Below are 23271 nucleotides of genomic sequence, written 5' to 3' on the forward strand. Positions count from 1 at the left end.
ACTTCCGGCGTACCCTCTGTCTTGACGGCATTGTTTCTCTAATCTTTCCTAAAGGCCCAGTTCTTTGGGGCAATCCTACACGATGGGCAAAGCAGTTAATTCCTTTCCTGATAAAAGCCTTAGGTCCTGCATTACAACTTGTTCTTTTTCAAGAGTAGTTTTTTCACTTTGCCTTCTGGTTTAGCTTCCTCTAAGATCGAATGGGCACCAGAATATCACCAAGAAAGGAACATCTTTGTTTTAGTTGTTTGACATTCATTAGGGAATCCAAGGATTCTCCATGGTCTTGTAGGAGATATTTAAATAATGCAAATTTAGAAAGCATACTACTCTGACACTGACGCGTTTTGGGGCACAATGATTTTTTAATGCATCAAAAAACTCCACCATGCACTTCTGTCTTAACAAAAAAGTGAGGGAAAGGCAAAAAGTACTGGATTGGCTCAGGGAGCATGGATTAGAAAAGATTCTAATACAAGAATTTGAGGCCATATCTTTTAACAAGTTCAATAATGGCCACTGAGACCATGACTGGAGAGTCATTTGTGATTCTGTGGCCATCACGCAGAAGTTCAGACATGCAGCTAACCCTACAAGCATTGAACTGAGAAGTTTACAGCGATTTTCCTGCACTTGATCAATTTGACAAACGTTGATGTACAAACGTTATGGAGTTGCACCTACACAATTAGTGTGAAGCGTGTCATTTTGTGGTTAATCAAAGACTGCATAATGTTCTGAAGCCAGCCTTCTTGAGCACCCAAAAAATGTTGGGGTGGGTGACAATTGATGCAGGGAAATTGTAGCGGTCATGTGATGGTAGCCTAAACTGTTGTTCTTCTGCTGTCATCCCGCAAGTAGCCCCGGGCATTAATTCAGTCAGAGACCTCTGTTGGAAATGCCAGCGGAGGTCTCCAAGAGAACAAAATGTTAATGAAAGCAATGTGGAAGAGCTTGGGATTTCAATGAATTACTTTCCGACTTAAATGTAAATTCACAATCCTGATCCAAAAACGTTGTTCCTAATCACATTTTTTGTCGTGTCCTGCAGGTACTTTTTGCTGCCTAGAGATAATGGAAAGTCACTCAAATGTGATGAACTTGGCTCTTTACGGCTTAATGTAGTTTATACAGAGGACCACGTTTTTTCCTCCGAGTACTACAACCCTCTCCGGGACCTCTTGTTGAAATCGGCAGATGTGGAGGTAAGTTACTTTTAGTCACTGTAGATGCTTCACAGAATTGAGCTCTGTGTGGGACCTATTCCTAAAGACTTTCTTTGTATGTATGTGTGATTTCCTTTTGACTGACTTCTAACTTACACTTGAATTTTCAGGTGTAAGGCATGCCTAATCATGGAAATTAGTTTGTGAATCAAGCCCTGTTTTGATAATGCTACATAACTTCAAAGGCAGGCTTCATGTCTTCAGTTTCATCTCTGAAACTTTGTGAGAAGCTGACTTTTGGTTCACTGTTGATCTTCATCGCCCCAGCTTGTCGGTGGGAAAACACACCCCATCTGGCTCTTATTTGTGGATTCTTCCATCTACAAAGAGTGAAATCACCCAAGTGTAAATTTAGTTCGCGGATAGATCATGTTTTGTTTTTGAGTAACAGTGGCAGTTGTTTGTAAGACTATCACTCATAGAAATATAGTGTGTGGAATATTCTTAACAAAACCATTTTCCTATTTTGTGTAAATTCTCCATGATTAATTTCACAGGACAATATTTTTCTAAATGATTTTTAGGAAATTATATTTAAGAAGTGATATTTCTGTCAAACGATATTTTGTTTACAATATGTTGGTGTCATTCTGGTGATAGTAAAGGGAAGACACGTTTTTGCATTTCTTTTCGCCCTCAGTTTCTCTTCTTTTCATACCAAAAACTGTCTGTCTCAACAATGAACCAGATACAATTAAAATGTTGCCCTAAACACCAGTATGTGTGTGGCCTCCTGGTTTGCAGACCGTCACTTACTGCCTTTACATTGAGGGAGTATGTTGGTACAGTGCAACCATCACATGATTCTGATATATGTCTTAATAGATGGCATTTGGGTATCAGTGTTTACATGGATATTTTGTGAGACAGGTTTTGCTGAATACCTTGTTGTATAAACAACAGGGATGTTTGTGGCAAGTGATTCCAGGTAATTATGAGAGAGGAGCTCATTTGTTCTATCTACAGGAAACAAATATGGTACTATTTCTCCTTGTTGATGCTTTCCCATTTGATATACAGCCGCCACAGCCTTATGTTGCTTAATTCTTTAGTTGTTGCCTTTACCAAGAAACGTAAATGATGAGAAGTGTTGTGGGGCTACCACAAGGGAGGAGATGGAAGACAGCCACAGGCCGTGTGATGTCATAATAGTGTGCAATGAAATTCGTGTGACATCACAGAAATTGACATTACTTCAAGATACGGTGTTGTTTTATAAAGCATAATATGGACAACATATGTAACTTTGCAAATGTAGACTTTTCTTTTTTGTAATTAAATGCTTGGAGGGGAGAAAAGAGATCATGCATGGGAAATCATTAGCAAACCCAGGTTTGGTGTCCATTCTTCTTCGTAGTCTGATGTGAAGTGTCTCGATGTCATGTAGATTGTGTGATGCTGTGTACTTTTTTCTATGTGGGGTCGGAGCTTATCACATCAAAGCTCCTGGCTGAGTTCCCTTACTTCCAGCTTGTTTCTGAGTAAAGTACTTTGGACCCGGTTTATAAACATTACACGCAACACAGGGAAGCAGGCAAAGGGGCTGTGCTGCGTTGGGTGAACTGAACACAGCAGAACAGCACTGTATCTGCAAAGAAACTGTGCAGTTCTAATCTCTCCATTCAATTGCGTTTTTTGTGAGGCCTTTCGCCAATTCAGGTACCTTTGTGCCATAATGCAAGGGTGTCTGCTTTATGGTCAGGATCGTTTTTGTGCATGAAGAAGTCCAATCCGGCTCAACAATTGTTCTTTGAGGTGTTTACCTCTGTGTATGTGTGCTGAACTATGGAGCACACATGTGATGAGAGAAAAACTAGGAGGAAAAAAATGATTTCTCATTGTTGCACCAGCCTTAGGCAGGGGTAGGATTTTGACATAAATCCATGTTTTCAAGTCTTTCTGTATGTGGACTTGCGTTTGTGTATGCACAGGTACACCCATGCACCACCCATGCAATGCCTCCCTGATGCAAAGTAACGCAAGGCAGAGTGTTGTGCAGCGTTCTTTTAGGTTACAAACCATCGCAAAGTGTGACTTGTGTTGGTTTGTAAGTCCCACCAGAAGACTTTACATCAGGTCTGCATTAAAAAAATGATTTCAGCCTGACACAACAACAAGCAATTCTAAATGTTAGGGCCTCGCTCTGTTGCCTCCTCCATGAAGAAGAGTACCGGTTTACTGAGTAGTGTGTCGTTAGCTGTCGTCTGACTGGTTTGCAACTGTGTCTTTTTGGGAAGAAAAAACAGCAAAGTAGTATCCCAGAGCGACCCAGCCAAGATATATCAATGCTAAGGCCAGGCACACTGGCCTAGTGGTAAAGCAGTTCATTCATGTCATAACAACATAAAGCAATGTAATGCTACCATTTTAAACTGTAACATGACCAGTAGTACAACAATGATACACAATGCAACATCACCTGCATCAGTGCATCTTAGAAACAGTAATCAAGAATTACACCATGAGGATGTGGCCTAACAGCTAGGGTGGTCAACCTCAAACTCGGGGAACTGGGTTCCAGTCTCGGCAACGATGCTCAGGATCCTATGATCTTGTGATTCTGGGTAAATCTCTTAATCTCCCCGTGCCTAAGAAAAATAAAAGAGTCCTTATGTAACGCAACTGGTGCTCATGTAAAGTGCTCTGATACCCCATACCTTCGGGTCCAGTTCGCACTATATAAAACTCAGAGAAAAAAACAGGTACAGACATATTTGTTCCATGTTAGAGTGCAACAATATGATTGTGAAATTACAACAGATATTAGTATTTATTGCAGTCATAGAAAACATGAAGATGAAAATATCTATTTTACTTATTGATTTTAATCAAAGAAAATTGAAAACATTTGGTAATCATTAAGTACTGCATGTTTTGAAACTGGATCAACCAGACATCAGCACAGATGCACACACAAAGTTTTACTGAAAACTAAAATAATTTTAGAAAAATGGCTGCACCACAGAGTATCGAAAATGCCAAATGTATACTTACCCAACCCTGGAAAACATGTTCTAAGATGGAAACAGTAGCATTCCGCCTTGGAAAAATGCCTGCTTGCAATAAATGGGAAACATTTTTAACCTGAAAGGAAAATGGCATTACTGTACTATTTACTCTTAAACTTTGTTAGAGGGGATGAGTACAAAGGAGTTGTAATAAGACTGGAACTGCACTTCTCTGAAGAGCCAAGGGTGGGTTTAGAGACATAGGGTCTCATTACGATGGCCGAAGGACCGCCACCTCCAGCCATGCGGTGCCGGTCCTTCCACCATCGGAGCTCGATTTCCCCACCCCCGAATTAGGATGGCGGTGGAATCCCAATCTGTCCACAAAGGACAGAAAGACCGTCCGCCACCAGTCCGCCAGATGCAATCAGTCTGATTGCTTGGCGGACGGACAAGGGGGCATAAAATGGTGGTGGTGCCGAGCAGGCACCGTCTACCAAATTATGTTGGTGGAGTTTGCAGACCTTTCCATGGCGGCCATGCCACCATGTAAAGGCTGGTGGAGAATTGTTTTGCGGGCCCGTTGCGGGCCCCCCTAGTGTTGGGGGAGGTGTGGGTGCACTGGGGTTACCAATGGTGCCCCCCAACATTTCACTGCACCAGGTGGCAGGAACCGTGTGGTGCCTGCCACGGAGTGCAGTGAAATGTACGACATGGTTTTTCCGCTTTGCTGCGGGTGCTGCTGTAAGCAGCATCCGCCGCAATGTTAAAAAGCTAATTTGGTAGACGGGACCGCCGCATGTATTGCGGATTGTGTAATAATTGAAATCCAGGCAGTAGTAGCGAGTATTGAAGTATATTTTATTAAGTTTCCAGGAATGTGGACCTCATCCACAAGGCATCCACCAGAGCACTCTGTGAAGCAGCTGCTGAAGTCCCAGTCTTCAGTTGCAGTCTGACACGAGCCACAAGCTCCTAGGTTACAGAACCACTGATGGGGATGGTTCTATAACCTAGGATACCACATCACCTCCCCACTTATAATAAACAAAAACAGGAGAAGAAAACAAAAACCATAAACATTAAACTGAATGATGAAAACGAACTGGTTAACATTTTTCTCGTTTAGGTCTGAACACAACATTATCAGACATCCTTATTTTTTGTCGTCAAAGGAGCTGATTGACTCACAAGTCAAAGACAACTGCAAACTCTCTTTTAATACTTTAATAAACCATTCAACAACGCTATTAGACTCTGGATGATAGAGTGAAGCCTTCTTATGCTTCACACCTCTCTCCCTAAGAAACTCTTCAACTTGCCTAGAGGTGAATTGCACCCCATTATCTTTAAGGAGACTGGAGGGAAAAACTTCTCTCTCAAACAATTCCTCTAAAAAATTTATCACATCACCACACTTAATTGAATTCACAACTTTTATTTCTAGCCATCGTGAATACATGTCTACACAAACAAACACATATTTGTTGTGCGAACTGACCCTTACAGGACCAAGAATATCCATTGAAATGTCAACCCACGGACCAGCAGCTCTCTCACAACCATGGGCTGCATCCTACACTTCAACACTTTGTCACTCCTTGCACAATCCAAACACTCTCTAACTTCTCTCTCAATCATCAAATCCATTGACTTCCACCAAAAACTTTCTCTGGCCCTTTCCTTGGTTTGGAAATGCCCATATGGCTGTAATGAGCCCTCTTCACCAATACAGATCTCAGATCTTCAGGAGGAACAAGTTTACTCCCTCTCATAAGCAAATCATAAACAATAGAAAGTTCATTACGAACCTCCCAAAAACTCATTAACTCAGCTTCAAGCTTATTTTTAACCATCCAACCCTTCAAAATCATTTTCATCACGTTCTGTAAACAGACATCCTTCTCTAAAAAAGTCTTCCATTCCGACTCCTGTATGATCCTGTCAGTGACACACCACACATTAAAATCTTCGTCAAAGTCCTCACCAGCAAAGCTCTCCTCTAAAAATTTACAGAATCAGTAACTAACCTTGAAAGAAAATCTGCTTGCAAGTTGCTAGCACCAAGAACATTGTTTATCTCAAAATCAAACTCTTGCAGAGCTATAACCCATCTACGTATGCGACCTGAAATAAAATGAACACCTTTTTTTGAAAAGACCTCCTTGAGAGTTTTGTGGTCTGTCTTGTGCGTCCCCAAAGAAACTTCCTCAGTTTTCTTACAGCCCAAACAAACGCTAACGCCTCCTTTTCAATCACTGAATAGTTAATTTCAGCAATTGTCCTATAGTCACTTCCTGATCTTTGCAACAAGACAACACCTAAACCTCTAGAGCTGGCATCTGTCATCACAATGACATCATCATTGACAACAAAACTCCCAAGGTCAGATGCATTCTTCAAGCTAGATTTGATGTCAATAAATTCATTTTCGCAAAGATTGGACTAGACAAATTCAGTATTTTTCTTTAACAAAGATCTTAAGGATAATGACCTCTCAGCAAATTTGGAAATAAATTTGTTGTAAAATTCAGTCATTCCCAAAAACGTAACCAATTCATCTCTATTCTTCGAAGAAGGCAGTTTCTCTATTGTATCAACCAACAACTTTTTAGTTTGAATCCCATTGCTTGTGACAAGATGCCCAAGATTAATCTCTTGAACTCCAAACTTGCATTTGGACCATTTAAGAGTCAAACCAGACTTCAATAAGATATCTAAAACCTCACAAAGCCTTGGGTTATGTTCAAGATAAGTTGACCCAGAACTAAGAACGTCATCCTGATATATCTTCACCCCCACCACACCTTTCAGTTTCTTTTCCATAGCATGCTAAAAAACGGAAGCAGCCGAAATTAGGCCAAATGGCATCCGTAGGAATTTAAAGGTGCCAAAATGTGTGGTGAAAGTCATCAATTCTTGGGGCTTCGCTGTAAGCTTAATTTGGTGGTAAGCTTAACTGAGATCCAGGGTAGAAAACTATTTCGCACCATTTAACATACTAAGCATTTCGCTCATATTGGATAAGGGATAGTGGTCAACAACCACAGCTTTACTTAATTCCCTCAAGTCTACACAAAGACGAGCTTCCCCATTAACCTTACGGGCCATCAGAACTGGAGAAACCCATAGTGAAGCTTCCACTTCTTCAATTATCCCATTGGCAACAAGCTTGTCTACTTCAAGTTTTATGTTATCTCTAACCACCATGGGAACATTTCTGACTTTGGCCGCTTTGGGAACGGCGTGTTCTTTTAACCTGATCTCATGAGCATAATTTTTTAAACATCCAAGATCATTCTTAAAGACATCAGAACACTTGTCCAGTAAGTTGTTACAATCAATTTGAACTGAGTTAACGGTGGGTCTATCTCTTAAACAAACCATTGGTTTGGCATTAGGATCAAGAAAAACAAAAAGATCATGTTGATGTATCCAGCTTATCAATAAGTCTCCTTTAATGGAAACATACATTTTCCCAGAAATTATCCTATCTTTAAATTCTATAGAACCCCAAAAATAACCAGCTAATTTGATTGGTTCGCCACCGTACCCTTTTGGCTTTATATCCGGTTTCAACAGTTTTACACCATTTTTAAGCTTCGATTCATAAAATGTAAAAGGAATCAAAGTGATCTTTGCACCAGAGTCAAAAAGCATCAGAAATTCTTTACCATTCACTAACACTGATTCAAGAGGCCCATCTAGTTTCTCACTACAGTTTTCTAAGAAAATTATTTCTTCCACAGAGCCCTCATCACATTCGACTTCTCTAACTTTGTTCTTATTTGATGTGGTCAACCTACAGCACTTTGTGGCATGGCCGTTCCTACCTGCCACAATTTTTACCCGTAGCTTTCCATCCAGGGCACAATTTATTATTAGCCTAGTGACCTGCATCCCTACACCGAAAACACTTCCCAATAAACTGTTTATTTGAAGCTTTACTTTGTGAAACATATTTGGTGTTGGTTTGATAAGATTTCAGAAATGTTTCCTTATCTTTTTCTACTACAACCTCAACACTATCATCGCTTGTTCTAGTCGTAGTTAGTGCAGTCATAGTTATGGCATCTTTCTTAATCATCTCCACACAAGCCTTTGAATGCCATAGTTAATACTTCATGCAAAGATGGATTATTATGGATTATTATTTTTTCCAACATAGACTCATTTGCTTTTTTCTAAATTTCATCCTAACCTGAACTGATCCCTAAGGCATTCTTCAGAAGACAATCCAAAGCTGCATGTAGATGTTAATTTATGAAGAATAGTAATATATTGTTCTACAGTCTCAACATTATGTTGCATCCTTCTACCAAAGTGATATCTCTTCAAGACAATACTTAATTTGAGAAGATAGTGAATATCAAGTTTCTTTATAGCAATCTTGTATTCATTTAGATCTGCAACAATATCTTCTGTAAGTTCAGGGAGATGTTCATAAACCTCTTGACCTTCTGAGCCAAGACAATGTAACAACAATGAAGTTTTCCACTCTGCACTTAAATTGGCACCACACACCTTTGCATAATGAGCAAACACCTTCCATTTAGACCATTTTAAAGGTGGGTCATCAGGTGAATTTAAAAAAAATGAAGGATTTGGAAGATTTTGCATGGCCATGGTGAGGTATTTTAATTTACGGAATTAAAAATACTAATGACAGATAAAAAAAATTAATAAAATGACCAACAAATAAGGTGAGCGTGTCACCGTTTAAGTAAAGGAAGACACGCAGTCAATAAAGGTGAGCGCGTCATCATGTAGAAAACTCCCATTAATCTGTGCTAAAAGAAAGAACCAAGGTGTGTGTGTCACCGTGTGGAAGATGTGAGCTAAAATGACACACAAATGGAGAGAGGTTTCATTAACAGAGCCAAAGTGTGCCTGTCACCGCATCAACTACATGAGCTAAAGTGACACGCAACTGAGCAAAGGTGTGCGCATCACCGTGTTGTAGAATAAATGAAAGTACACGGAAGTGCATCCAGCTTTGACGAGATCGGTAATATAAGACGAAGTGCAGTTCAGCTCTTTAAATATGGTCGCCAGCGTGGTCACGCAAAGTGAAGCGTTGCGTTTCAGTGACCAGGAGAAAGGAGCCAATCACAGAGACATGAACATTGAAAGCGTCACAGAGGTCAGAGACACAAGAATGTTGATCACGAGAAACACAGAGCGCGAGCTGGGTGAGTTACCGTTTGACTCAGAAATAAAATGTATTTACAGTACTTGCTGCATTTTTAATCAAGGTGTCCATATTGAGGTCCCACAACGTTTTACACTGGAAGCTTTTAAGTTTCTGCTTGCTTTCAATCTCTGGTTTTCTTTGTCTTTAAACAGGATGGTGGCAAAGTTGACACAAGGGTCGTCTTAAGTCATCACCACTGTAATAATTGAAGTCCAGGCGGTGGTAGCGCGTATTGAAGTATATTTTATTAAGTTTCCAGGAATGTAGACATCATCCACAAGACATCGAACATCGACCAGAGCTCTCCGTGAAGCATCTGCTGAAGTCCCAAACTTCATTTGCAGTCTGACACGAGCAACAAGCTCCTAGGTTACAGAACCACTGATGGGGATGGTTCTATAACGTGGGATACCACAGACGGTCCCGGTTTACCATAGGATGGCGGATGGACTCAGGGCCGTCCTCCATCCTAATGAAAAAAAGAAGACAGGCTAGTTATTAAACTAATGATCCATGTGTCAGCACTATTTATTTTGGAAGCCACCTGTTGTTTTGAAACCTGTATTGATCAACATCTAAGGAACTAATTTGTAACAAACCTGTTGTTCAAAAGAGAGTGCACTAATAGTTATTGATTTGAAAGAGTCCACCTTACTAGATACATTAACCATTGCCAAAGGGATTGAAAAATGAATGGTTTTGGCAAGAGGTGAAAGAAGGTGAAAGAGAAAGTGCTTTTACACCTGTGTTAATGTTGTTTTTCAAGAGGGGCGTGGCTAGCGGTGTTGCGGAATGGCCGCTCTGTGAGCGAGCTCTGCCGGCCGGGATTTAATCCTCGAATAATCCTTTATCACAAGAGCTGCTGCGGCGCTCTTTGAAGCTGCTTGTGCTGCGGAGAGGCTCAGGACCAGGTCGCTGGTTTCTCCGAGGACGGAGAGTGCTGTTTTGCTGTGTGGTGAAGAGCTTTGCTGAGACGCGGAGGGCCTGCCGGTCCCCTGCACGCACCGTGACCAGACTGCCCTGAAACTTTAGCCCGTGGCTGCATTGCGGCCTTGTACCCAGGGCGGGCGGCGCTGCGGAGGTGCCTTAACATGCAGCCTGGTGGTGGATCCGAACCGGACTGGACGTCGGCGGAGGAGCGATAGGCTGAGGTGAGCCAGTGTGCGGTGCGGCCTTATTTGTGGGGAGATTAGGCACATCACACCGTAGGCTGCGACTGCCCTTTTGAGTCAACAGCTCCGGTACCTGGAGGCGAGAGGGGGCGAACCGGCATATGTTACCGGGCTGCTACATCACCGCCGCTGAAGTGGAGGAAGCAGGGGGAAGTCTGATGATGACGGCTCTGCTGGGTGCTTACCTGGGAGAGGAGTGCTCCTCAAGGTGTGTTCTTTGTGTTGGCGGTGGGCGCTGCAGAGTTGCTGCATACCGCCTGAGACCTTGCTTGTGATATATACATCGCAGCATTGGAAACTGAGGCTTAAGTGCACCTGGCTGTGTGGTGGACAGTGGGGTGCGACTCCTAATAGTACGAGCCTTGTGGCGGCCGACATGCACTCGTTTGGGAGGCCACACTGTGGCGCTGGTAAGGGGGATGGTGCTTCGACGTGGCGGCGTAGTGGGATACCCCCGGTGAGCTGTGGTCCGGGGTACCTCTACTCATTATCCCAGGCGCTATATCAGGACCGCTGAGCTACTGCGAGCTGTGGTGTGACCAAAAGCCCGAGAGATTGCGTGTGGGTTGTCTTTGCTGCCCAGCACTTGGTGTATTTAACTGTTCACAGGGTGTGGTGGTGCTGGAGCGGCGATAGGTGAAACCGTGCACCCGGAGTTCATATCGCCAACGTGCATAGAGCTGTGGCCCGCTGACCATATTTCGATTGTGCTGTGTTACCTGCTGGTCGTTGTTACCATGGGCAAACCAGATGCGAAACAGCCCAAATTGACTTTCGAAAATAAACGCTCCACGAGGCAGACGGACCCTGACCTGGATGCCCAGGGAGGTGGCTCTCATGAGTCATCAGCGGAAGATCACGGGGAACACCTGCAAACCATTATGCTGGAAATGCGCTCCAGTTTGAGAGTTTGAGAACCATTAACTCCAAGTTAGACACTCTGACAGCGCAATTGGACTCCATGAAGACGCAGGTGGCTACACATGAGATTCGACTAGATGGCCTGGAGAACCGACACACAGAGTTTCATGAGTTTCAAGTTGAAACAAAAGAACAGTTGTTGCACATGGACAAGTTGTTGAACATCATCAGGGCCAAGAATGACGATTTAGAAGCGAGGTTCAGAAGGAATAACCTCCGTATTACCGGTATTCCAGAGACTACCGCCATATCCAAGATGGAGACCTTTGTGACTGACCTACTTTATGAGCTATTCGACCCTCACTTATCGTCAGTGTTTGTGGGGGAAAGGGCACATAGGTCTCTGGGGCCGAGACCTCCTGTGGGTGCTACACCTACACCAAGCCTGGCCAAATTGTTGAATTATCAGGACAGGGATCTTGTTTTGAGCCTGGCTAGGGAAAAAGGTCAAATCTCACACAAAGGTAACACCATATCCTTCTATCTGGACTTCACCCTAGCAGTACAGGTGGCGCGACGTGAATTCCTTCCCGCCAAGCGTATCCTTATGCAGGCTCAGATCCCTTACCCCCTCCTGTATCCAGCCAAGTTGAAAATTTCACACAATGGTACCGCTCACTACTTTACAGATGCAAAATCTGCTTTGAAATTCGCCAGATATGTGGAGGGTAAAAAGGCAAAGGCCGCGGGAGCTTCAACAGGAGTCATCAGGCCATTTAAGTGACAATGACTAGGCCATTCCACGTCTTCTGATCAGCTTGTCGTTACGTTCTACTGAACTGAGTTGGCAATGATTGAACTTTATTGCATGGCACACTCCTCCTTCGTATTGCTCCTTTGTTTAAAATTGCAATGTCTTGGGGCCCGCAGTCCAAGAGCATTTTATGGGAACTGTTTCTTAATCCTATCATTAGCTGCATGGCTCTCTACAGTACTCCTAGCCACCCTGTGCAAACGGGGAAGCTCGCCGGTGTCACCTCACCCTCATGGGAGATCTCCGAGTATTCTTTTGTGTGTTATTGTATGTAAGTTTTAGGGTGGGTATTGTGCAACCTGATTGGGGGGTTTGAGTGGGTGGGGGTTGGGGTTCTCTTGTTTGTAGCCAGCATGTTGGTGCGTTTCGGGTCGGGACAGAGAACTGTCATTGGTTCCTGCCGCATTATCTCAGCCTGCACTGTTCATTTGAGAGTCGTGAGCCACATCACACGCTAACACACTAAATCTTCTTACATGGAATATTAGGGGATTGAATGATAACAGGAAAGCCAGATTGGTACCTGCCTACCTCACTAGACACCATATTGATCTATGTCTTCTACAGGAAATCCATTTAAATGTCAAACCATCGCAAAGATTGCGGCACAGTAAGTGGGGCATTATATATTCAGCTTTGTACTCCAATTATGCCTGCGGGGTGGCATTGTTGGTGAGGAGAGGAGTTGACTGGTGGAAGGACTTCACGTTTGTTGACCCGGAGGGGAGATATATCCTTGTACATGGTAAACTGGGAGGTATGTCTTTGGTCTTAGTAGCAGTCTTAGTAGCCATCTATGGGCCTAATGTGGATTCGCCTGAGTTCTTCCACGGTGTCTGGGCTAAGATAAGGTCGACTGGTTGCGCCACGGTACTGTGTGGGGAGGGGGGTTTAATGTTGTATTGGTTGATGTGTCTGACAGACGAAGTGCGGCTCGACCCTTGCACCCTGAATGCTATTATGGCTGATGGGGAGCTACTAGATATTTGTTGGTGCCGTCACCCGTTACTTAAGGAGGGTGCGTGCTTTTCAAGTTACCAAAAATCATGGTCCAGGTTGGACTTTTGGTTGGTCTCAAGGGATGTAGCGACCTGGACCACAGAGATCCGGCATCTAGCACGCTCTTTGTCAGATCATGCCCCCTAGCTGCTCAAGCTAGGACTCCCTAACACGCCCTGCGCATTTTCTTGGTACCTGCCTCCACATGCCCCTCTGGATGAGGCGTCCAGGAAAGCAAGTGTACCCCTGATAGCCTTCAACACTCCAGCCTGCCACGCGATGCACTGTCCTCTAATAGCAACCTTAAATGCCTCCCACAGGGAAGCCACTGGCAGATCGGGCCTCACACTGGCGGGCATGATTCTCCCATCTCGATCCACTATGTTTGTGCATGAACTACGCACAGCAGATGGGGGTGTTATTAGGGGTCAGACAGAAATATTGGATGCTTTTTCAACATTTTATTCCAATCTATACACGGCCATACAGGAGGCATGCCCGGAGGGGATGCAGGAATTTTTTGAATCCATAGCTTTAGCCTGGTTCAACGATGTCCATAGGAAATATATGGATCTACCCATCACGGTGGAGGATGTAGCCCAGGTGATTAAAAGCTTACCACTAGACAAGGCCTCAGGGCCAGATGGCCTGACTACCTCGTTTTTTAAGGCACATGCAGAAGAGTTGGCGCCCAGGCTATTGGCAGTTTATGAGGAGGCTCTAGAGGTGGGTGTTTTACCCCAATCCATGAGGGAGGCGATAATTATAACCTTGTTACAACCTGGGAAGTCGGAGACTGAGATGGACTCCTACAGACCTCTGTCTTTGATAAACGTGGATGTTAAAATACTTGCCAAGCTAATCGCCAACAGGCTACAGCCTTTGCTTCCCATGATTGCGCTCCCAGATCAATCGGGGTTTATCCCTGGGAGGTCGACTGCCCACAATTTGCGTACAATTTTCTCGGTACTCCACTATCTCCACCCAGAGGTGCATGCTGCCGCTATATTTTTAGACGCCATTAAAGCGTTTGACACGCTTGAATGGCCCTACCTATTTGCCATACTGACGCGCACGGGATTCAGCCCACTTTTTATTAACCATATCAGGTTACTGTATACTTTGCTGATAGCCCGAATTAGGGTAAATGACTTGATTTCCGCTCCGTTCCCAATATCGCGCGGCGCCAGACAGGGGTGTCCTGTTTCGCCCCTACTCTTTGCCATTGCTATGGAACCTCTAGCTGCCCGAATTAGTCAGCCCCACATGGCCCGGGGCATTGGCTTTAGCACCAGAAGCCTACTCATTTCACTGTATGCGGATGATGTGACTCTGTACATCATCAACCCCAAGGAGAATCTGGACTCTGTCCTCTGTGAGTTTATTCACTTTGGAGGACTGGCAGGCGTTTCAGTAAATTGGTCCAAGTCAATGATGGATGGCACGCCCCAGTTGACGTCTGAGTTTCCTTTGCGCTGGGAGGCGGAGGCCGTTAAATACTTGGGGGTATGGCTCAGCCTGGACATGCAAGAGATATTGAACATAAATTTTGGGAGGGCGGTCACGTGGTTGGAGGAGAAGGTCGTGCTCTGGTCCAAATTGCTCTTATCAGTGGCCAGAAAGATAGCCCTAGCCAAAATGGTCATCTTGCCAAAGTTTCTTTATCTTTTTGTAAATGTCCCCATCCCACTCACTAAACACTTTTTTACCACCCTTCGATCGCAGCTGATATCCCTGGTTTGGGCTGGGTGGCAGGCCAGAGTCTCTTGGGACCTGTTGACTCTTCCGCTGCGGCAGGGGGGCCTGGGAGCTCCAGACATGCATTTGTATGCGTTGTGTGCTCAGGCTCAGTTCTTGCATTTCTGGGTCCTTCCGACACCATATCAACCACATGTGGCAGTCGAGGTCGATGCGGTTGCCCCTGTCCCGCTCAAAGTGGTGCTTTACCAGACTTCTCAGCGTCCCCGAGGAGACATGGACACAGCGGGGACTCTGCGGTGGGCATGGGGCGAGCTGCAAAAGAGAGCTGGAATCCCCTTGCTCTACGCTCCTTCCATTCCACTGGCACGGAATCCCATGCTTCCATGTATTCGGGATGGGGTCGGTAGTAATCTAACTAACAGACTGACTCTGCATACATTTGCAGATCGGTACCCCGAGGATACTTTTAGGTCACCTCCCGAGGCAGATGCTGATCAAGCGATACCGTTTGCTGAGCTCTTTCTGTATCATAAACTGCATATGGCATGTCGTGCACTATGGGACGGCTATCCTGCGCCCCCCCCCCCCTACACTGCCTGCTTTGGAGAACATCTTGAAGTCTCCCTCTCCTCGTAAGCTCTTCAAACGACTATATACCCAAATCCAAACACTAATCCGGTGGTGTCGCCTAAGTCTGTGCAGTGTTGGAATAGTGAGCTCCCCACTCCGCTCACAGAGGCCCAGTGGGACTTCTGCGGTAAACAGCTCACTGAACTTTCACCGAACTATAGGTTGCGTTTAATTCATTTCAAATACCTGCACAGATAATACCGGACACTCCTGAGTCTGCACCGCATGGGGCTTAGGGAGGACGATAGCTGCTGGAGGTGCGGATACACCCCTGCTTCTTTTCTGCACGTAGCTTGGGAATGCCCACGTATAGCTGACTTCTGGCTGAACGTCTTTGAAGCAATAAATCATATTGTGGGTAGGACGGATGCCCCTTCGCTGACTCTGGGACTACTGGGGTATGTTAAGAACACACTACCCAAGCATCGTAAGCTACACGCACTTCTGTTATTATATGCTAAACTGCAGGTCGCGCTCCGCTGGGGTAGGAAGAGGGTACCTTGCACAAAGATTGTTTAAATGACGTCACATATGGTCATACACAACTCAGCACGTTCTGGAAGCTTATGCCCCCGTCCTCGAGGCCCCGGGACATATGGGAGCCATTTCTGGATTGGGCCCGAGAACAATCTGAGTCTCCTGACAATGGGAATATTGTGAGTGATTAGTAGTATTACTCACTTCTATATTATAGGTGCATGTTTTTACCTGTACATCATTTATTAGGCTCATGATGTTAATGTAGTAGGCCTGATTATGTATCTAGAATTCACACCCCCAGAAATGTGTATAATATGTTATAGACTGATGCTTACAGGTCTGAATTCCTGTTGTTATATGCGAGATTATGTGCGTGGGACGCTAAATGTCATTAATTAATTTCTGCTGCCGTCTACTGTCCTGGTCCGATACTTATTTTATGCTGATGTACTAATATACTGGCTCTTTGAGTTGTACTGGTCGGTTATTGTTCTTCTTTTCGAAAATATAAATAAAGATTTTAAATGGTTTTTTTTTTTTAAATGTCGTTTCCAAGATAAGAGAAGCGTATGGAGGAAGAAAGAGTGGTCTGGTTTGCAACAATCTTAATGATATTTATGTAGTTTTAAAATGTAAATGTGTTATAAGTCTGTATGTCTAGGTGTGGGCAAGATATGTAGTGAATATAAAGGGATTTAATGTTCGGTATTTGCTAGGTGAATAAAATAAGAGGTGATTACGTGCTGTTAAAGAGGAGGTGAACAAGACAGGTAAAGGTTTGTGTGAAAGTGTGTCTTAATTCTTATGGCTGAGGTGAAAGATGTGATGGGGTGACATCTAGTAAACAAGGACAATTTTGTGATGTAAATGTAGATCAAGTGTTGTTAAAGGTAAAGGCATATTCTGGTTTGTCGATCACATTAATCTCAGATCAAACATACAATAATTATTAATAATATTATTATTGAATTGGTTATTGTAGGAAATCTGTGTTTTCTGCATGCTCACCCTGGATTTTTCCCATGTTGCTGAAACCTATATTTTTGCTGGGTTTAGAACTCTGTTCACTTTACCCTTACTAACCAGGAGTAAAGGTACATGTGCTCCCCCTTTAAACATGGTCAAATTGGATTATTCCTAATTGGCACCTTTAACTTGCCTGTATATCTGTAGTAGATGATGTAAAAAAAGCGCACCCGGAGACTGGAAGTTAAATGTCACTTGTGGCCTGCAACACGTATTGTACCATCAACTTACTGTCAGTGCAAACAGGGCTTCAGGCCTACCCTTTGTAGCCTGTCTATTGCAGTGTAAATGAGCATGGGACCTGGTAACATTTCCCTTTGTGATGGGTAAAAACCTCCCCTTTAAATAATAGTAAGTCACCCCAATGTAGACCTTGTGGCACACAAGGCAGTGTGGGTGGTGGTTAGTGGTGGGCCATGTAAAAAATGTATGTTACTGTGTCCCTACAGTGACAAGGCCGTAAAAGCTATTTTTAATGTAGCAGGCCGAGCTGTCCCACGCAGAAAACAAGACTGTTGATTAAAATACTAACAATATGGATTTTGGAAAGGGCCAAATGTTTATAAATGTTAAGAAAAAGTAACTTCTGGAAAGTTATTCTTTATCAGGGGTTGGCGGAATGTGCGTAGTCACACTACGCAAAGCTCTGCAAAACGGTAAAAAATCTCAGCGAGCACGCAAAAGTTCTGCTAACACGCGGAATTTCTTGTTCCACCCGTTCGCGATGCTTTTTTCCTGTTCGCGAACGTTGTTTGTGTGCTCGGGGAAAGAGCAAACAAGCAAAAAATTCTGCAAATCAATGGATCGCGGAATTGTGGCCAATTCCGGGTTCTACATGGAAAGTGAAATTACCCAAATTCCGCAAGCAGAACAGAAATTTACATCCCAGGCCTACTCTTTACCTGCCTGAACTGTCAGAAGGCTAATTAGCATTAACCTCTGCCAGCTTTCAGCCTGTGCTCAGTCTTGAATAGGTGTGAAATAGGTGTAAAATGCCTCCCATGAGCAAACAAAAGACTGACCTGAAGGGCATATATGACTCCTCTGAGCTCAATAGAATATGCAGGGTGAGGCTGTTGGCCTCCTTCTGACAACACAGTGTCAAATCCTGCTTGACAGTTCAGGTGAACAACGTGTAATGCTTGGGGTGCACTTGAAAGGGAGAGAACAGAAAGCCAAGACAATTGTTGTGGATCCCCTTCTGGTTGCTGCAGCTCCCTGCTTTCGTCCTACCAAACTACTGTTTCTGGGTTTGTTATGGGTACAGTGCTTACTTCAAACTGGATTTTTGTGTTAAGTTAAGCACACTCCCCACTCACACCCCCAGATTCGGTACCATAGTTTAGTGTGACTAATCTTGGCTGTGACCGATACAACAAGAACTAATGCAAAAGTAAGCAGGTTAGGGAGCAGGAACTTTTACCACATTGGTTAGGGAGGGACCAGGATTTACTCCCATCCAGTAGCTAGTGGCAGGCATTATTGCTGCATTCTCACGCTCCCTCTTCTGAATACTTTCTGGACCAACAGAAAATCAGAAGAGGATGAAAACTACTGTCGGTGCCTAAGAGGAACCCCTAAAGGACTGAACACGCTCCCTCTATATAACCATGACAAAGAAGTGGACTTCAGGGGATAGTTGGCTGACCTGTGTGACAGTGAGACAAGAAGCAACAAAAGACCTTTTATCTAAAAGTACCCAGCTGACCAGTGGTAACTGGACCTGGACTGAACCCTCTCTCTGACACCCTGTGATTCTTTAGGTGCCTCCACTAGTGTCTTGGAGGGTTTAGAAATGTTCTTCTGTGGTTGTGACTTAAAACAGTAATTCAGGAGGTAAAATCTATGACGGGGACAAATCTAATTGGTGTACCTGACCTATGGTTCATGGGGTCAGCCTGAAATTGCGCCTAGGTCCCGGTGCATCACGACCATAGGCTATCATTTGTGCCTAGCACTTTTTAGAGCTATTTCTACTTGGAACTTTTAAAATTCATATCTATGGTTCCCCCATTGTATTTTTATCCTTTTGGTGGCATTTGGTTATTCATGTTCCTCTATTTTGTTTTTTTTTATTGTTTGGAATTTTGACTTTATTACTTGTTCCTTACTCCATAAATACTTTACACATTGCCCTAAGTTAAGCCTGTCTGCTCTGTGCCATAGCTACCAGAGAGTTGATCTCAGGTTCATTTAGTGCATTGGAAGGGTCACATCGATAAGGCATTGTGATTATTATTTGAAGTGGGCAGTCACCATCCCAAATAATAATAAGTGTCTTACATTGGTGTTCAGTAGTGGGATCCATGTATTTTGCAGTACCACACAGTGATTAAGGTTGGAATTAAATGTCCCTTTGTAATTTGACAGCAAAAAAACCTTTCTGGGTTGTTAATTAGCTTTAGGTTCAAATTGGATCATTTTTAATTGTTATCTAAATTAAGTGTTCGAGGCATGTGTGCTGCTGAATTCATATCTGTGCATAGATCGCCGCCTAGTGTTGGGTCCGGATGATCGCACATTGTTGTCCTGGAAGAGTCTTCGAAGTATCACGAGATAGGTGGCTCCTCCCCTGGACTACAGTGCGCATGGGCATCGACTCCATCCTCAGATTGTTTTTTTCCGCCATTGGGTTCGGATGTCTTTGGGATCCTTCTAGTCGGAATCGATAAAGAAATTTTCTTAAGACCAAAAGGTCTTTAGTTTCTTCGTCGGTTTAGTCTTGCGTTCGGTGCCTAACTCTTCCAGCTCGGTTCCGAGCCGGATTCCATACACCTGCGTGCTTTCGACGGAGGGCCCAGTCGACGCCTCAGACCCTATCGACTGTTCATCATGGACCGAAGTCCGTTCAAGAGATGTCCCGTCTGCAACTCAAAGTATCCCCACATCGACGTCCACCCGATGTGCAACAAGTGTCTGTCGCCGGACCATGATGAAGCCAGTTGCATGGCTTGTTCCCGCTTCAGGTCCAAGAAGACGCTTAAGCATCGACGCGCTGCTCGCCAGGAGGCCCAGCACACTGCACCGGCGCCTGCGGACATTTTCGATGCCGGGGATGTCGAGGAAGAAGCTAACCGGGACATCGGTGACAACCTGTCGAATCCCGCGTCAGACGTCGACTACGACTACGACGCGGACGCCGAAATGTTCGAAGCTGAAGAAGTCGTCGACGAGGTAGGGGACCACGACGGGGCCTTCGGGCCATGGAGGATAGCTCGGACGAAGAGCTACCTCGCACTGACACTGGGGCCGTACCGATTCATAAGGCTCAGGTCGAGGGATCGCCACTAGGCCTTACCCAAGATCTTACGATGGGTTCCACGGCCCCGCCTTCGGGCTCGGCCACGGACATTGCTATTGAGCCGCACCCTGGAAAATCGAAACCGAAAGTGAAACCTACGGTCTCGACACAAGAAACAACACTGGTGCCCGCCTCGAAACCGAAAGTGCGCATTACTTTGGTCGGATCCAAGGCCTCGGAGCCCTCGGCGCCGAAGAAGCAGAAGGGTGTTGTCGATACGAAGGCTCAAGTCAAGGGCGTCGACACGAAGTCTGCCGCGCCGAAGACTAAAGTCAAGGTGGTCGAGCCGAATAAGTCGGCGCCGAAGGCGGTCGACGCCAACAAAGGACTCGGTGACCCGAAGAAAGGACTCGGTGACCCGAAAATTCTCGCGACTCCGCGTCAACATGACAAGGCTAAGAGCGGCGCACCCCGAGAGCCCACTCCTAGTGGGGCCTCGAAGGATCCCGTCGACTCGGCGCGCCCATCCGCCGCTTTCACCAAGCAGGTGACGGACTCCCTACAGCCCTACAGCGCATCGAGGAGAAGGCCTCGGCGGTCGGACTAAGAGATCCTCAACCTTCGAAGCCGGTCGAGAAACCTCACAAGGCGTCGGCGCCCATTCACTTCACGTTGCCGCCAAAGGTGGCGCCGAAGGCTTTCACCCCTAGAGTGGTCGCCAGCGTCCCCGAGAAGGTGTCCTCGGTGCCGAAGTTGTCGACGGTGGTGTCCACCTTGAAGCATCGGCAATCTTCGGTAGACGAACAACAAGAACATTTTATTGATGCCGAAACGGGCAGACTTTCCCTCCACAAGCGGAAAATTGCCCCGGAACAACCAATGGAGTCCTACAAGATTCCTCTAAAAAGTAAGAAGGACTCTGCTTCCACTCCTGTCCTTGTGGAACCACTTTCTCCACAGACTCATGATGTCTCGCCCACTTACTCTGATGTGGACGCTGGGGAGGGCGATGATGAGGATGAGTACAGCTATCCTGTCTATACAGACCCTGATGATACCAATGAACCCTGGGCTGCTGGTGCTGACCCAGGTGATCCTCATTCTGGACAAGACACTTAACTCTATTCTGTGAAGACATCTCCTACAGAGGATTCAGCAGCATTCAATGCCCTCATTGAACGGGCGGCTAAAAATCACAACGTCCAGCTCCATGCTGACCCTATTGACGTTGATTTCCTTTTTGATACCTTTTCAGTCTCAGAGAGGACTGTCAAGACTCTACCTATCTTAAAAGGTGTCTTAAAACATGCTGGAGAGATCTTTAAGGAGCCTACCAGAGCAAGGGTGATAAACCCTAGGATTGAGAAAAAGTATAAGCCAGCGCCTACTGATCCTACCTACATTAAAGGACAGTTGCCTCTGGACTCTCTTGTCGTCTCGAATGCCCGGAAGAGGGCTAATTCTCAGACAACGGGTGATGCTCCTCCCCCAGACAAGGAATCTAAGGTGTTTGAGTCATCAGGGAAAAGAGTGGCAGCACAAGCGGCCAACATCTGGCGCATTTCCAATACGCAAGCGCTTCTAGCGAGGTATGACAGGGCACACTATGACACACTGGAGACCCTGTTGCAACACCTGCCAGATGAATACAAGGAGGCAGCTGAGATGCTTATTCAAGAGGGGAAGCTGATCTCTAATGCTTCAATTAAATGTGCACTGGACGCGGCTGACACCGCAGCCTGGGCTGTCAACACTAGTGTCATGCTGAGACGACATGCCTGGCTGAGAATCTCTGGATTTAAGCCAAAGATACAGACCACCATCCTTAATCAAACAGTGAATCCAGATCACCTGTTTGGCCCAGAGGTTGACACCACCTTAGAAAAGATTAAGAAGGACACTGAAACTGCTAAGTCCATGGGTGCCTTACAGTCCCAGCAATTCAGGGGTGGGTCTTTTCGTCGCTCAAGCACTAGAGGCGTTTCCAGAGGCCAGCTCTCCCAAACCACGCAGTACTACAAAGGCAACACACAGTCCACATACACCAACAAAAGTCAAGGTGGATATCGTGGAAACAGCGCCAAGGGCAGGGGTCGTGCAAACAACAACTCCAGATCCTCTGCCACCAGCAAACAGTGACGCCTTGTCACTGCCCCCCGACCACACAACACCGGTCGGGGGGAGACTTCAGCAGTTCCTGCTGGTCTGGAGAACCATCACCACAGACAGGTGGGTCAGACAGCTTATACAGTACGGTTATATTCTGGAGTTAACATCCACTCCACCCAACATACCCCCAAGACACCGTCCTATGTCCGCCGAGCATTTGCACTTATTGCAGCAGGAGGTCCTTGTCATGCTGCAAAAAGGGACAATAGAGATTGTGCCTGTGCAGGAAAGAGGCACAGGAGTCTACTCCCTGTACTTCTTGATACCAAAAAAGGACGGGTCCCTCAGACCCATACTGGACCTCAGGTCCCTCAACCAGTACATCCTATCGGAGCACTTCCATATGCTGACCCTGCAGCAAGTGCTCCCGTTGCTCAGTCAGGGGGATTTTCTCGCAACTTTAGACCTAAAGGATGCGTATTTTCACATTCCGCTGCACCCGTCACACAGAAAATACCTCCGGTTCACCATCCAAAACCAACACTACCAGTTCAAGGTTTTGCCTTTCAGAGTCACCACAGCACCCAGGGTGTTTACAAAGGGCCTGGCGACAGTGGTGGCGCACCTAAGGAGACAGAACATTCACGTCTACCCTTATCTGGACGACTGGCTCATCCAGGCGAAGTCAGCCCAGCAGTGTGCCGCTCACGTGTCCCACACCATTCACCTCCTTCACGACCTGGGATTCTCACTGAATTACCCAAAGTCCCACCTCCAGCCCGCCCACATACGGCAGTATCTGGGTGCGACGATAAACACTCTGGCAGCCACAGCACAGCCAAATTCAGTGAGGGTCAGCAACATTCAATC

The 23271-nt window shown here is 45.4% G+C and overlaps 1 protein-coding gene across 2 annotated transcripts in view; it reads left to right on the forward strand.

Annotated features, from left to right (window-relative positions):
* Window positions 1-23271, forward strand: part of RASA3 (RAS p21 protein activator 3) — an 897341-nt gene that overhangs the window by 541069 nt on the left and 333001 nt on the right. For both annotated transcript variants that reach the window (XM_086934683.1, XM_086934684.1), the window contains exon 10: window positions 1052-1205. In XM_086934683.1, the coding sequence (XP_086790809.1) occupies window positions 1052-1205 (154 nt within the window). The remainder of the gene's footprint in view (window positions 1-1051; window positions 1206-23271) is intronic.

The sequence above is a fragment of the Lissotriton vulgaris genome, chromosome 8 (genome assembly GCF_964263255.1).
Source record: "Lissotriton vulgaris chromosome 8, aLisVul1.2, whole genome shotgun sequence".
Taxonomy (NCBI): Eukaryota; Metazoa; Chordata; class Amphibia; order Caudata; family Salamandridae; genus Lissotriton; species Lissotriton vulgaris.